The 13,026-nt window shown below is 32.0% G+C and overlaps 1 protein-coding gene across 1 annotated transcript; it reads right to left on the bottom strand.

The window, feature by feature from the left end:
- Positions 1-1,809: 1,809 nt before the first annotated feature.
- LOC120162348 (E3 ubiquitin-protein ligase DA2L-like) lies at positions 1,810-6,180 on the bottom strand. The gene is made up of 10 exons (XM_039172509.1): positions 6,102-6,180; positions 5,652-5,667; positions 5,173-5,496; positions 4,893-4,944; positions 4,761-4,806; positions 4,589-4,670; positions 4,332-4,476; positions 4,131-4,221; positions 2,995-3,061; positions 1,810-2,666 (listed from the first exon to the last, which is right to left on the bottom strand). The coding sequence occupies exons 3-10, from the start codon at positions 5,362-5,364 to the stop codon at positions 2,067-2,069; spliced, it is 1,275 nt and encodes a 424-aa protein (XP_039028440.1). The 5' UTR covers positions 5,365-5,496; positions 5,652-5,667; positions 6,102-6,180; the 3' UTR covers positions 1,810-2,066.
- Between the last annotated feature and the right edge of the window lie 6,846 nt (positions 6,181-13,026).

Raw genomic sequence — 13,026 nt, 5'->3', positions numbered from 1 at the left:
CCCTTCAATTTAATTTTATTAGTATTTTGGGGACCACTGAATTTTGTAAAGGATTAAGCAGGCACTTTCCATAGGCCCAACTGAAAACCACGTGTAGGGGATGTGACACCTTTTACCCTTTGATCTTATAAATCCATTTCTTGTCTCTAAATTTCTACCGCCTTCCAACCCAAATATTCTAATGTACTAAAAATTTCCTTCTCATGGTCGAAATTCAATTATAATTTTATAAAAGTTATAATAAAATTTTATTATTGTTTAGTTTAGAACATTACAATTTATAGAAAGAACAAATATTTTTCCGTTTTAGAAGATGTAAATATAATTTTTATTATATATTACAATTCGATGGAAATGCCTCTCCACTAGGGTTGAACGAGTCGAACTCGAGTATTGTTGAACTCTACAAATTTACAATTGAGTTCAACTAAAAATTTATGAGTTTAAAATTGTCAAGTTCAACTTGAACTCGAAATCAAAAATTGAATTTTGACTCGACTCAAAAGCTCGTGAGCTTAAAAGTTTCAAGCTTGACTCGGAATACAAAATTAAAGCTCAACTCGAGCTTGAAAAAACTTGAACTCGAAACATTCTCAGACTTCGCTCGATTGAAGTTCAGACTCGTGCCCAGATCAAGCTTAAACTCGAGTTCGAACATGAATCTTAAGTACATGAAAGTCTTATGTTGTATTTTTTTTATTAAAAAACAATATATAAATGTTAATATTATTAATAATTTAATTAAAAAAATTTAATATATTATCTTTTCAAGTTACTCGTGAGCTTTTCGAGTATGATATCAAGTAGTTCATTTCCACTCGTTAAAAGTTCAAGTTAACTCAATTTGAATGTTAACGAAATTTTAATAGAATCTAATTTGATTAGTTTGCGATATGTTTCATGTCATTTAAAGTCGTATCTCCCACTAAACATGTGAAATTGAAAGCACACGTAGCTATTATTTACCAACTAAAAATGAATGAAGAAATAATAGTTGGTCCCAAGCTATTGGGAGCGTATTTTGGAGTAGCCAAGAAAGGGGTTTGATGTTGGAGCATTAAAAGGGCTACAACAGTGATTGCTGTTAAAAGTCTAGCCATGCTTTTGCTCGATATGTAACCCTACCGTTATGCATTTATATTGTTTTCTACATTCATTTAAGTTTGAACGGGTAACCAACGACACAAGGCACTCGTCCTGTTTTAAGATCTATTTTGCTTGAACAAACGTATAGGAGTTATATATACACACACATATATATATATATATATATCACGTGCATGTCTTCTCCATCCCTTGCTCCTTACCAGAAAAGAAATGGTATTTCTATTGTAACTAAAATATCACCCCAAAAAACATACGTGTTGTTGCTTGCTTTTTGAGATCATTAAACCAAATAATATTAGTAATGTAAAGTATTTTATAAGATCGATTGTATCTTCATCCTGGATGATACCGTTTTTGTTATAATAACACGGAGATTACGAGTTTTAAGTGTGCTATAAGTAGTTTGGAAGTGAATATTGATGATGGACTCATAATTTTATATTAGAGAGACGAATTTATAAAATTCTAAGGAAGATGAAAACATATTATCATTAGAAAATAAAAAAAAATCTAAAATATATGATAAATTGAAATTTTGAGGAGACACTGCCATCACTAATACTAGTCATTCAACCATTGCCGCCAAGAATGCTGCTTCACATTGACACATGCAAACCACGCAACTTTAATAAAGACTGCATCATAATATGATTTTGTTTGCAGAATATGAACATGCTAACAAATTAAATCAATTAACAATGGGGATTCAAAACATTATGAATAGGATAAAACAACCTACCTTTTCATCTGCTACAATAACCTGTTTACTTTGCTAATATCTATCTATCTATCTATATATATTTATGGAGTGATCATAGTGTGAAATAGAGAAAGGAACATCACTACCTTGACCTTTAAACCAGTTGCATCCAGCTCGAGAGTCGGTACTCAACTAGTTAACAGCCATGGCCAGCATCATCCATTCGAGAAAGACGATAACGGGAAGCCAGTCCATGAACCTATTGCCATGAAATGCCAGGGCCACTTGTCATTGTTCTAGCTTCAGCCAGAGATACAGACATTGCCAGCATCATCTGCTCCTCGTAAATTTCGGGAATAATGGATCCAGGGCCGGGAGCATTCTGAAAGCTGCCCAGAATTTCATGTTCTTGAGGTATTTCTGAGATCCCACGGGCATCTTGTGTCACATCAGAGCTTGAATAACTAGTCCCTGCTTCAGCCCCCTCTAATCCATGATCTAAACCCCATTTCCCTTCATCTCTTGCTGGTGTCATCACACCATCACCGACTGGAATATCTGCAGGAGGATAGTTCCCGGCAACTGGGTCCAATTCAGACCTGTTATAAAACCCCCTGCTGCTGCTGCCGGGAAGCATACAGAATGACGGCATATTTCCATCATGGTTAAGAGAAGAAGACTCTCCACCTGTCTGCTGACGCTCAGCAAGGGCAGCTATTGCACATGCAAGTCCACCAGAAGGAGATGATGATGAACCTGCAACTGTGGTCATGGCTGGTGAGACATAGCGGTCCATGGAAACATAATGCACCGAAGGAGCAGCATCTACATAGTTGGAATTTCTGTGTTTGCTGTTCTCCTGTACCAGTTCCATTTAAAGAATCAATCGAAGGTGTGTAATATAGTCAAGTAGAAATGGAGATCCTACACAAATAACAAGATAGCAAAAAATAAAACATTTTAAGATTACAAGTTACAAATATTTCTTCATTTATTTTTTTTACCTGTTTAACTAAATAACAAAGTTTGCTGTCCAGCAACTTAAACCGAAACCAGTTTCCTAACCAAAGAGCTATACGCAAAACCCTTTGTTTAAACTGACAAAGTATGAGTTCATTACGGTAGCTAAATACTTAGATTATGTAATTAGTTTCGTACATAATCTCATCTGATTTTAAAAGAAATACCTGAATAGACTGCCAAACTGCTTCCATGACCATTATCTCCTCAAGGTCTATGTCAAACTCATCGTCCCTGCAATTTAAGCATTTGATACAATATAGTCAAAGAAGATTCATTCTGGAACAAAGTCTAGCCAGGTTTAAGCCTGACAGAGATGTAGCACTTGACTAGTTGTGCAGTAGAAAACAAAATATTCTATCATCTTTTTCATTCAAAAGCAAATAACACTTTAAGTTAACCAAAACGAAATGCAACCACCATGATATTTTGATCCTCCTTCTTTTTCCCTTTTCTTTTTGCCACAACACTTGGAATGGTCGTCATCATCTTTACACCAATAGGAACTTTTTGAGCGCCTGCTGAATATGCTTTTTTTCTTTCTCATTCAAAAGGAAACAAAATAGAAGTTCACTCACATATACCCTAATTGTTAAATAAAGGTCTGCTTTTATAGTTTTCATCCATATCCTCTTCAAACGTCGCCTATTCACAGGACTATTATCCATTAAATAACATGTTCTCGTGAAGGAATTTGTAGGTCAATTCTTTTCACGTTGAAGTGCATTCCATCTCCATCATCCTGTCTATGACAGGTGTCCCTCATTACTTTAGGCACTCATCCCTTATCTCATCTTTCCTCGTATGCAACACATCTAACAAAATAATCTGCTCTCCAAAAAACTTGTGAATGGTGAAATATTTTTCATTTGTCCTCAACCATGAGTTAAACAAGAGAAAGCTTTGGTGCTTAATTAGAATACTGACAAACCATCGCAACATAACTTTCAACTATAAAAGTCATCTACAAATCCACTTTCAGATTACTCCTTCAGCCTACTTTTCCCAATGCCATTTCAACTCCAGAATAAATATCAGAATCACAGCTGTGGCGTGAATACCATTTCCATGAAACTCTTCTGAACAAATCTAGCATAAACTTACCTTTTACTCTCACCTAACAAAACTTGAGTAAACACCAAGACCTATCTTACAATAAGAGTTTAGAAATTTCAAAACCAAACAGAAAAATCAACACTGATACGAACCGGCAACTATTTACTATGCACTCTTCCCTTTTCCTCTTAACATATGAACAGTTAATCCTACACATGGACGCAAAATTACCTATAACTTTGCCTACCTGTTAGCCCCAAAATGTGAGGGTTGTCTAATCATAGAGGCCGCTGGTGAATCTTGAGAAGAAAATATCTCCTCCTCGCCAGAGGATCTATCTGCAAATAACAAGAGAAAAAGTAAGGAAAAAAAATATCAAGACAGAACAATGTCAAAGCAAGGGAAGAACCAAATATAAGAAAAAAATAGAATAAAAAAAAATTCAGACCTCCAACTGAATTGTACTGAACTTCTCCTGCTGCAACAGCGGTGCTTGAAGAACTCAATTCTTGTCTTTTGTGCATTCTCTCTTTGTCGTCCTGAAGTTCCTGCTGCCTCATTCTAATTTGAGCTTCTATGACTCGTTGTTCTTCCTGCAAAATTTAAATAGCAAAGGGGAATATCGAACTTATTTTTTCTATCTGATGAAAATCATAGGAATGACACCCTTCTTTTATTCTTATTCACAAGGAGGTGGGAACTTACAATTTGCTCTATCCCTTTTTCCTCTTTTGTTTTCACACCTCGATACTCGACAGCATAGTTAGAGGTTTTGCAAAAAGGACACCTCAAATTGTCAAGGAATGCAAACATTGGAATACAAGTATACACACAACTAATCAATTTGAAAATTTCTAGTCAATAATGGGAAGGATACTGTGTAGGACGGGTTGAATTAGGATTCTTCATCTGCAGAAAACACTCTGGTGCAAATAAGTTGCGTCAACATTTCATATAACTAGCAGTATCAGTAATTCAGCATTATTCGAAAAATACAGATATAATTTACCTGTGCAAATGCTTTTCATGCAGCACCTTGATCTGTTGAGACTTGGATAATACTAAAATTGAAAAGTAAAAAGAGAAAATCATATTAATGTAATCAGAAGGTATTACATTCAACGACAACTAACTTTAAAAGACAGTTAAACATGAATTAACATTCGATAAAAAACCAGCAAAGAAGAACACAGAGTAAGCAGTGACTAATATAGCAAAAGGATTAAAGAGCATGGAATTAGCAATCGGATAGTAAGCATAACAAGAAAGCCAATGAAATAAGCACAAACCAAGAAGCAAATTGGGCATTCTTCAAGATCAAAACAGCAATCTTCATCACCAGGATAGCAAGGCGCAAGCTTTGATTCAAGTATCAGCTTTCTTAGCTTCTTAATATCCACATCTTTATGGACATACAACCCTTGTGGGCGTGTATACTTCTCATCCACAGCTTGTCTCCGCCTTCCCAATTTATTACCCATTAAAATTATCCCAAAACTGACCGCTTTCCAGTGAATCGTTCTCTTTCCTTCGATTCTATATTTGATTAGTTTTCAAATTCTCCAGAACCAGAAACAACCACAATTACTACACATTTGGTTTGGTTTGGTTATCTGGTTTAATAAAAACCACCAAAGCATTATGAACAAATAATACGTAGAATCTAAAACCGCAATTCGCAGCTTTACAACAGAATCAAACACACACACACTATAGCAGAACAGAATTCTAATCCAAATTGACAATAGTTAACGACATAAAACCATACCACATGAGTGCTGCTCCTGCAATTGCAACAACAACAAAAAATCAAAATTAAATATATGTTACCAGTTAAACTATGCTTCAAAAATGTAATTTACGAACCAAAAGTCGATGAGGAGAAAAACCCTAAGTTCTGAATTACTAAAAAGAAATCATCTTATCAAGTTTCCAACTTTCACAGCTGACCAACTTTCACAGCTGAATTGGCCAGTGCAATCCTTTGCGGAACATGGCCATAACTATAATTAAACCAAAGCAGGAAAACATTAACACTAAACGAAAAGGTAAAAATCGTAGCAAAAACAGATTAATTTCACAAGGATTAACACAAAATCGAGCCAAAAGACAAAACTTTTGAACAAAACAAAATCGAAGCAAACAAACAAACAAGAAACAGAAAATAACTTTACTAAATTATGGGTAGTTTAAGAGATGAACAACAACAAAAACTTACCTTGAAACCTGAACGGGAATTGCAGAAGCGAATTTGGGGACTTAGAAAGAAAGAAAGAGAGAGACTTCGGTAACGAGAATGGAAACACAATCAGAACTTCTCTCAGAAAAAGAAAGAGATTTTCTTTCTTTCAATTTTTTTTTAAAAATATAGTAATTTGTTTGTGTATAATTTTCTTCGTACTATCTTATCTTACAGATACGTATAATTTAGCCTTAACGTATTTGTTTAATGTTTTGGTTTCTTTCGGTTGTTTGGATGGAAAGTTTTTGATATAAAGGCAAAACAAAATGAGGAATTATTATTATTTAATTTTGGAGATGATACGCCTGCAAAATCAGTATTTTTATTTATTTAATACTTAAATTGTTGGATTCTTCTAATGCAAATTTGAAATTGATGACATCTCCTATGTTGATTTAATGAACCATCGATTACATTAAATAGTTCCATTGCTGAATTAAGTGAATAATTTTTATCTTTTAAATTGATCCATCAAAAACAACTTTTATTAAAATAATTATATTATAAACTATAGCATTAAAAATGATGTATTATCAATTTTTTACATGGACGGAAATAATAAATTGAAATTATTTATTAAATTTGTAATAGTTATATAAGGAGAAGACGTGCAAAATTTATGAAAATATAAAAGGAGGGGAAGGATAATTATAAAAAAAAAAGGGTTGGAGTACTAGAAGAGGAAAGAATCAAATCATCACCCACACACTATTTACCATTTACTTCCCTTCCCGGTTTCTTTTCTTCCTCCCGCGCTTCCCATTGCGCGTCTTCTCCAAACGCCATTTTCCTTCATAGTCCCTATATATTTTTATTTTTTTATTAGTTTTAGACGATTACGAGTAATATATGTTCGAAATTTTTTTAATTATTTAACGATAATCATTCAAACAATCACGGCTATTGATGTTACACTTGAACTCATAACCTCTAAAAATAACAATCATTTTTTAACAACTAAAATTTTATGGTTTGTGTCTATATATTTTCATTTATATTTTATTCTTTGTGGGATGAAATGTGTGTTTCTAGTTTCATTAATTAATTTAACAGTAGATGCTATTAATCCATAATTAGTACATGTTAATTATGAAGATTATTAATGTGTATGTTTTTTTTGGATGTATTCAGTTCAGCTCGATTTTTGGATAAAATATGAATTGAACTGCATTTTACGGATTTCCAAAAATAAAAACCGAAACCGAATGGCATAAAAATCGCAGTTTTTGGTTAAGTTTGATTCTGCTATTTTTTGATTGTTTACTATTTTTCAAACTCAATATCCAAATAAAACAAACTTAAAACTTAAATCAAGTGCAAATATACGAATTTGAATTCATAAACTAAATCGAATTGTATAATTTTATTTTTAAATCAAATTGATACTAAACCGTAAAATGAAAAATCCAAATCAAACCAAACTACATAATTTAATTCAAATTGTTTTTTTCTTTCAATTTTATCAGTTTTATTGTTCAGCGCTATTCCTTAGACAACATGGGGTAACTAATCTTTCCCAAAAGCAAGAAGCAACGGCCCAGTAAAAATTAATGGATGATTTTGCTTGTCCAGATCTGCCAGTGTGGACCATACAGAAACCTTCATTTCACCCACTGTTAATTGGTTGACCAAAATTCTTAAATCTTCAGTATCTAGTTCTCATCTCACTCCAATTCATTGAATATCCTCAAAAATAAAATGAATATTATTATTTTTAAAAATTTTAAGTTTGAACAGTTATGTCTGCATAATGTGTGCATTGTCAATTATTAAAATAAATTTTGAACAAATAATATTTTATAATCACATCATATTATTAACAAAAAACCCCTCATCTCACACTCTTATGTAATGGTAACATTCAATTCACCCACATAAATGCCTATATCCATATTTTTTTAATATAAAAAGATCTAATTTATCATTACATTTATCTCAAACAAGTTTCAATTAACACAATAAACTATTGATAATTTTTTAAAAAAAAACTTATAAATAAGTAATTAATGAAGTATACGAATTTGAATTGTGAATGTGTACGTGAAAGAATAATCATATTTTATGTGATTGTTGACCCTAATTGAATATAAAGATGATATTTTATAGTTACTATGGTATGGCATGTCCTAGCAGATGGTTAAGAAACTGTTGATTAGGGGTGGTATGCATTTGGTGCACCCAATTGGTTAGGGATGGTGGAACCACAACTCTTATGGCTAAATCTATTTTACCTAACTTCATTACTTGGACTATAGAGAATAAAAATCATTAAATGAGTGGATTTTCTGTAAAGGTTGGTATGTCAAATTTTGTTGTCTTCAGCGCGGGGACTCATGTTTTTAGATCATTTATGATGATGCATCATAAATGAAGTTTCAAAATACATCCTTCAACTTCTAAAAATTGTCTATTTTCTCTTTTAAAAAAATAGTTATAGATACATAGTTTAGTTTTGTGTAAAGTGTATAAATGGTTCTTCGATTATAGAACGATGTTTGTTGAGTCTATCGACTATTAAAAATTATAAAATGATCTTCCGACTATATGTTAACGTCAAACTCATAAGGCCGTCAACTTTTTTAATGAAAAAGACGAATTTAAAACATATGAATAGTCAAATGATTATTTTTTAACTTTTAATAGTCAGATGACTCAACAAAGCAACACCATATAGTCAATGGATCATTTTATAACTTTTAATTGTCGGGAACTTAACAAAATAACACCGTACAATCGATGAACTATTTGTGTACTTTACCCTTTAATTTTAAAATTTTACAAATTTAAATGAAATTGAATTTTAAGTTGCACTTTTAAAATTTAAAATTGATATGAAACATTGTTAGTTTTATTGTGAAACCATTAATATGAAATAAATTTTCCGTCCTAAATTTCAGTTCCTTGAAACCCTAGGCTTAGTCTATATTCTACAGCCCTTTGAAATTGTATCCCCATTCGAAATCTGGTAAGAATAAATAACACATTTGGTTCCTGATTCAGCATGAGCATTTGCAATAACCATCATTACAAACACATGTAAATTGTATCCAAATTACATAGCTGATGGAAGGTCCAAATATCAATAGTAGTTTTTTTTATTGGTTTGAATAATATTTTAATTACGATAAAAGATATTAGATAATAAAAATATAATAAATTTGTCACAAACAAAGATAAATGTAAGATTTTATGTTATGGAGTACATTTTTAAAATTTTGATAAAAGATAAATTTATAAGATTTTAAAGGGCGAAAACAAATTTTTAATAAAAAATACACAAGAATTTTTTTAAAATATATAGTAATTTTAAATTTTCGAGATGCGACTGCTCCCACCCACCCTACTTCAATCCAGCTCTGGTCACAAATATAATACAGTAACTGATGAAATGATCAAGTCCATGCACTCTTAACATTTTAAGACACTCGTTTATAATGTCATCGTTATCGTAGAATATTGTTTCTTAATTTTATGATTTAAACCTCTTTACAATAATAACAATAACTATAATAAAAACAAAGGGATGGAGTAAGATCAAAGTTTCTCAAGCTCAAATATTTAGTCCCGAGAAACTCATGATATCTAAAGTACTTTAAAAAAAATATATTAATGAAGGGTTACGGTTTGCTTGCATTTATTTAAGTGGTTTAATTACACTTTCATAATTATCCAATAATATTAAATATATCAATAACTAAACACATCAAGTAATTTTAATGGTTAAAGAGTATATTTTTATCCTTAGAAGTTATGGATTTGAGTATTTATGTATGTAAGGTATATACACGTTGTCAATGTTTTAAAAAATAATTGAACAAATACTACCCACGAACTATTAAAAATAAAAAAAATGTATAAATAATTAAATATTAAAGGAATTAAAACAATTCATTTGTTCACACATTTTTTGACGTGATAACTAATTTTCCAAATATTCAGAATGTTCCTTTTAAATAATTTTTATCTTAATTAATCGTGCTTTGAATTTTTTTATATAATAAATAAAACACTACAATGACACGGGACAAAGTATAAACCAGAAAAAAATCTTGCACTAATTATTGAATGAAACGAACTGATAAGGAATAAAATATTTGGTAAAGTCTTATGGCCACGTTTGAATTGGTAAGAAATATCACATGTTCCACATGCATTGATTTTTGGGCCTTTTGGTTTGAGAATTAATACATACAAAAACCAATAACATATCTAGTAACCCAACAAGCCGTGCATCCCATAAATCTATCTCAACTCTTCCTCCACTATATTTTACTCATTCGGCCTACTTTTGCTAATTGATACACTAAGGTTTTAAAGGATATAAGTGTAAACACCAAATTATCTTTTACACCATTGTTTAATAAAAACAAAAACAATAGATTTAATTCCTCCATTATCCTTTAAAAGTTAAATCACAACGCATTAAAGTATATTTATGAAAATTAATTAACACGAGGCAAAAATTGTACATATTTCTAACATGTAGTTACATTTGATTGCGTCCATAAATTTTTTAGCAAAATGAATAAATCACTGACTATACTTTGTTACAACGGGGAAAAAAAGTTTAACCAAGCGTTATCAATGCATAAGGATAATGTTGCACTTAAGGAAGGGTGATTAACAAAGTTAATTTTAAATTTGTTCTAATTGAACTTGAATCGGTTTAATATTTTTTTCTTTTTTCTTTTGACATCTTTCATTTTTGATTTTTTTTATCTATATTCTGAATTTGTGATTGTCTCTCTCAACATTATCATTTATAATATTCGATGTATTCTTGTTTTATAAGTAGGGTTACATATTGTAGACACCTAATTTCGCCCTCATATTATTACGATCATACTACTATAATATATTTATATATTGATTTATCTCATTATAATTATATTATATGGTATGTATAACACATGTTTTGTAACAGGTCCCATATTACAACAAGTGCTAAGCCCAATACACAACAAGCCTGTTTACAAAAGAGGTAGCCCAACGGTTCAGGGCCTGAACCAACCTCCAAGCCCGGATTAGCTAGGGTTTTCGAACCCTAGCTCGCCCATCTTGTTCCAGCAGTCATCACCAGCGCCGCAGGGAACCTCCCATGAACGAGTTTCACGGCCGCACGTCTCATCACCAGCAACCCCGTAACATCCGGCGCATGAAGCAAGGACAACCACAAGCATTAGAATCCTAGTTCAAATAGGATGCTAAAAATAGGTTTTTTTTTTCAGATTATAAATAACCCATGTAATCAAACAAGTGGGGGGACGGAGGAAAAACGAGGAGATTGGAAGCAAATTACACAAAAAAATTCATTCGAAAAATAGAGAAAATACAGAGTATTCGAGGGGATTTTTGGGAACCCATCGGAGGGAACTCACCTTCGAATCTGAAAAAGGGGTGGTAGCAAACAAGTGAGGTCCTTCCTCTACCCAGTAATGATCTTCGTCCCAAGGTTCTACATCAATGGCCAAGATGTGAGCCACCCTGTTCGCCGATTATGGAACGAAATTGAAGAATCCCCTTCCACTATGATACTTTTGGAGCCCAAGATCCATCGCTAGTTCCACCGCGTGAATAGCTACCTTCGCTTCTTCCATAAATGTCGAGCTTGAAGTGACCAGTTTCCAACACACGGTGGAGTTGCCCTACGAGCCATGGAGACAAGCTTTAGCCCTGAAAAGTCGAGACACTGAGCTGATGAAGAGGTTAGAAATTGAAAGAGGAGGGACCCATGTTTGCTTGAGGAAAATGAAAAGAAAAGTCATCATTTTGGCTTTCTTTGTTAGAAATGGAACAGACCCACGTGAAGGACTGAAGGTGAATTTTTGGGGTAAACTCTCCTATAGCCCTTCAAGTATTAAGGGCGAATTATGTTTTGGTCCCCTGCTTTTGAAATATTTCATTTAAACCCCTTAATCGGTCTTTTACTTCGATTTCTTCTCAATTTCATCATTTGTTTTGTTATTATTTCAATTCAATCATTTATGTATGTTTTGCTATGTTCTTATTTAATATTATTTAATTTTTTTTTATTAATATTATTTTTGTGTTATATATTTCATTTAGATCTTTTTTATTATTCTTTTAATTTCATTTTTTACTGATTATTTTTATTTTTATTATTTCTGTTTATTTTTTTATTATATATATATTATGTTATTTTTTTAATTCTTTTAAACTAATTTTTTTTTCATTTTTTTTTATTTTATTCTTTTCCTTTTTTACCAACTTTTGTTTATCTTTGTCATTTATTTTATTATTATATTATTGTATATATATTTTTTCTTTTTTTTCTTCGCATTTATTTTTATTTTACCATCTAACATTTTTCGGCATTTTCAGTGGTAATTTCAAACGATCAAAGGGTAAGTAATTCGAATCGGGTAATTTTAATTTTTAATTTTTGCAAATAAAGACAACCGACAAATTAATTGGTACCGAAAGGGCGGTTCAAGGGTGCTAATCCTTCCTTGACCGTAACCGACTCCCGAACTCGACACGTTTCTGGTACAAAGCAGATCAGGTAAGAAATAGGGTATATGATCAACCCATTTGTTTTAAAATAAATGATCGGTGGCGACTCCAATTCGTTTAATCCAAGTTGAAGCCTAATTCCAGGCCCAACCGAAAGACGGTTACGACAGCTTGGCGACTCTGCTGGGGACCAGGTAAGTGAGTCAGGCCGAAATTAATTTTTGGTTGTTTTTTTTATGTGAAAATGTTAAATTTTAATTTTAATTTATTTATTCGATTCCAATTATTTATCTTTGATTATTTTGTTTCAAATAAATAGTTGTACTGATGTTTTTAAATGATTTCAGATTTTTTTTCAAAATTGTCATCTCTAAGCTCTAAACCCGAGCTCCAAACCCGTTTTAAGTGGGGGTGAAAACGACGCATT

The sequence above is a fragment of the Hibiscus syriacus genome, unplaced genomic scaffold (genome assembly GCF_006381635.1).
Source record: "Hibiscus syriacus cultivar Baekdansim isolate YM2019G1 unplaced genomic scaffold, ASM638163v2 tig00111402_pilon, whole genome shotgun sequence".
Taxonomy (NCBI): Eukaryota; Viridiplantae; Streptophyta; class Magnoliopsida; order Malvales; family Malvaceae; genus Hibiscus; species Hibiscus syriacus.
This window is presented reverse-complemented; position numbering and strand designations above follow the sequence as displayed.

Bases quoted from the DNA above. Each gene is read 5' to 3' on its own strand.
- LOC120162348 (XM_039172509.1), bottom strand. From the start codon at position 5,364: ATGGGTAATAAATTGGGAAGGCGGAGACAAGCTGTGGATGAGAAGTAT. The intron at 4,807-4,892 runs GTAAATTATATC...TATTTGCACCAG, and splicing joins CATGAAAAGCATTTGCACAG to AGTGTTTTCTGCAGATGAAG. The intron at 4,222-4,331 runs GTCTGAATTTTT...TGTTATTTGCAG, and splicing joins TCAGTACAATTCAGTTGGAG to ATAGATCCTCTGGCGAGGAG.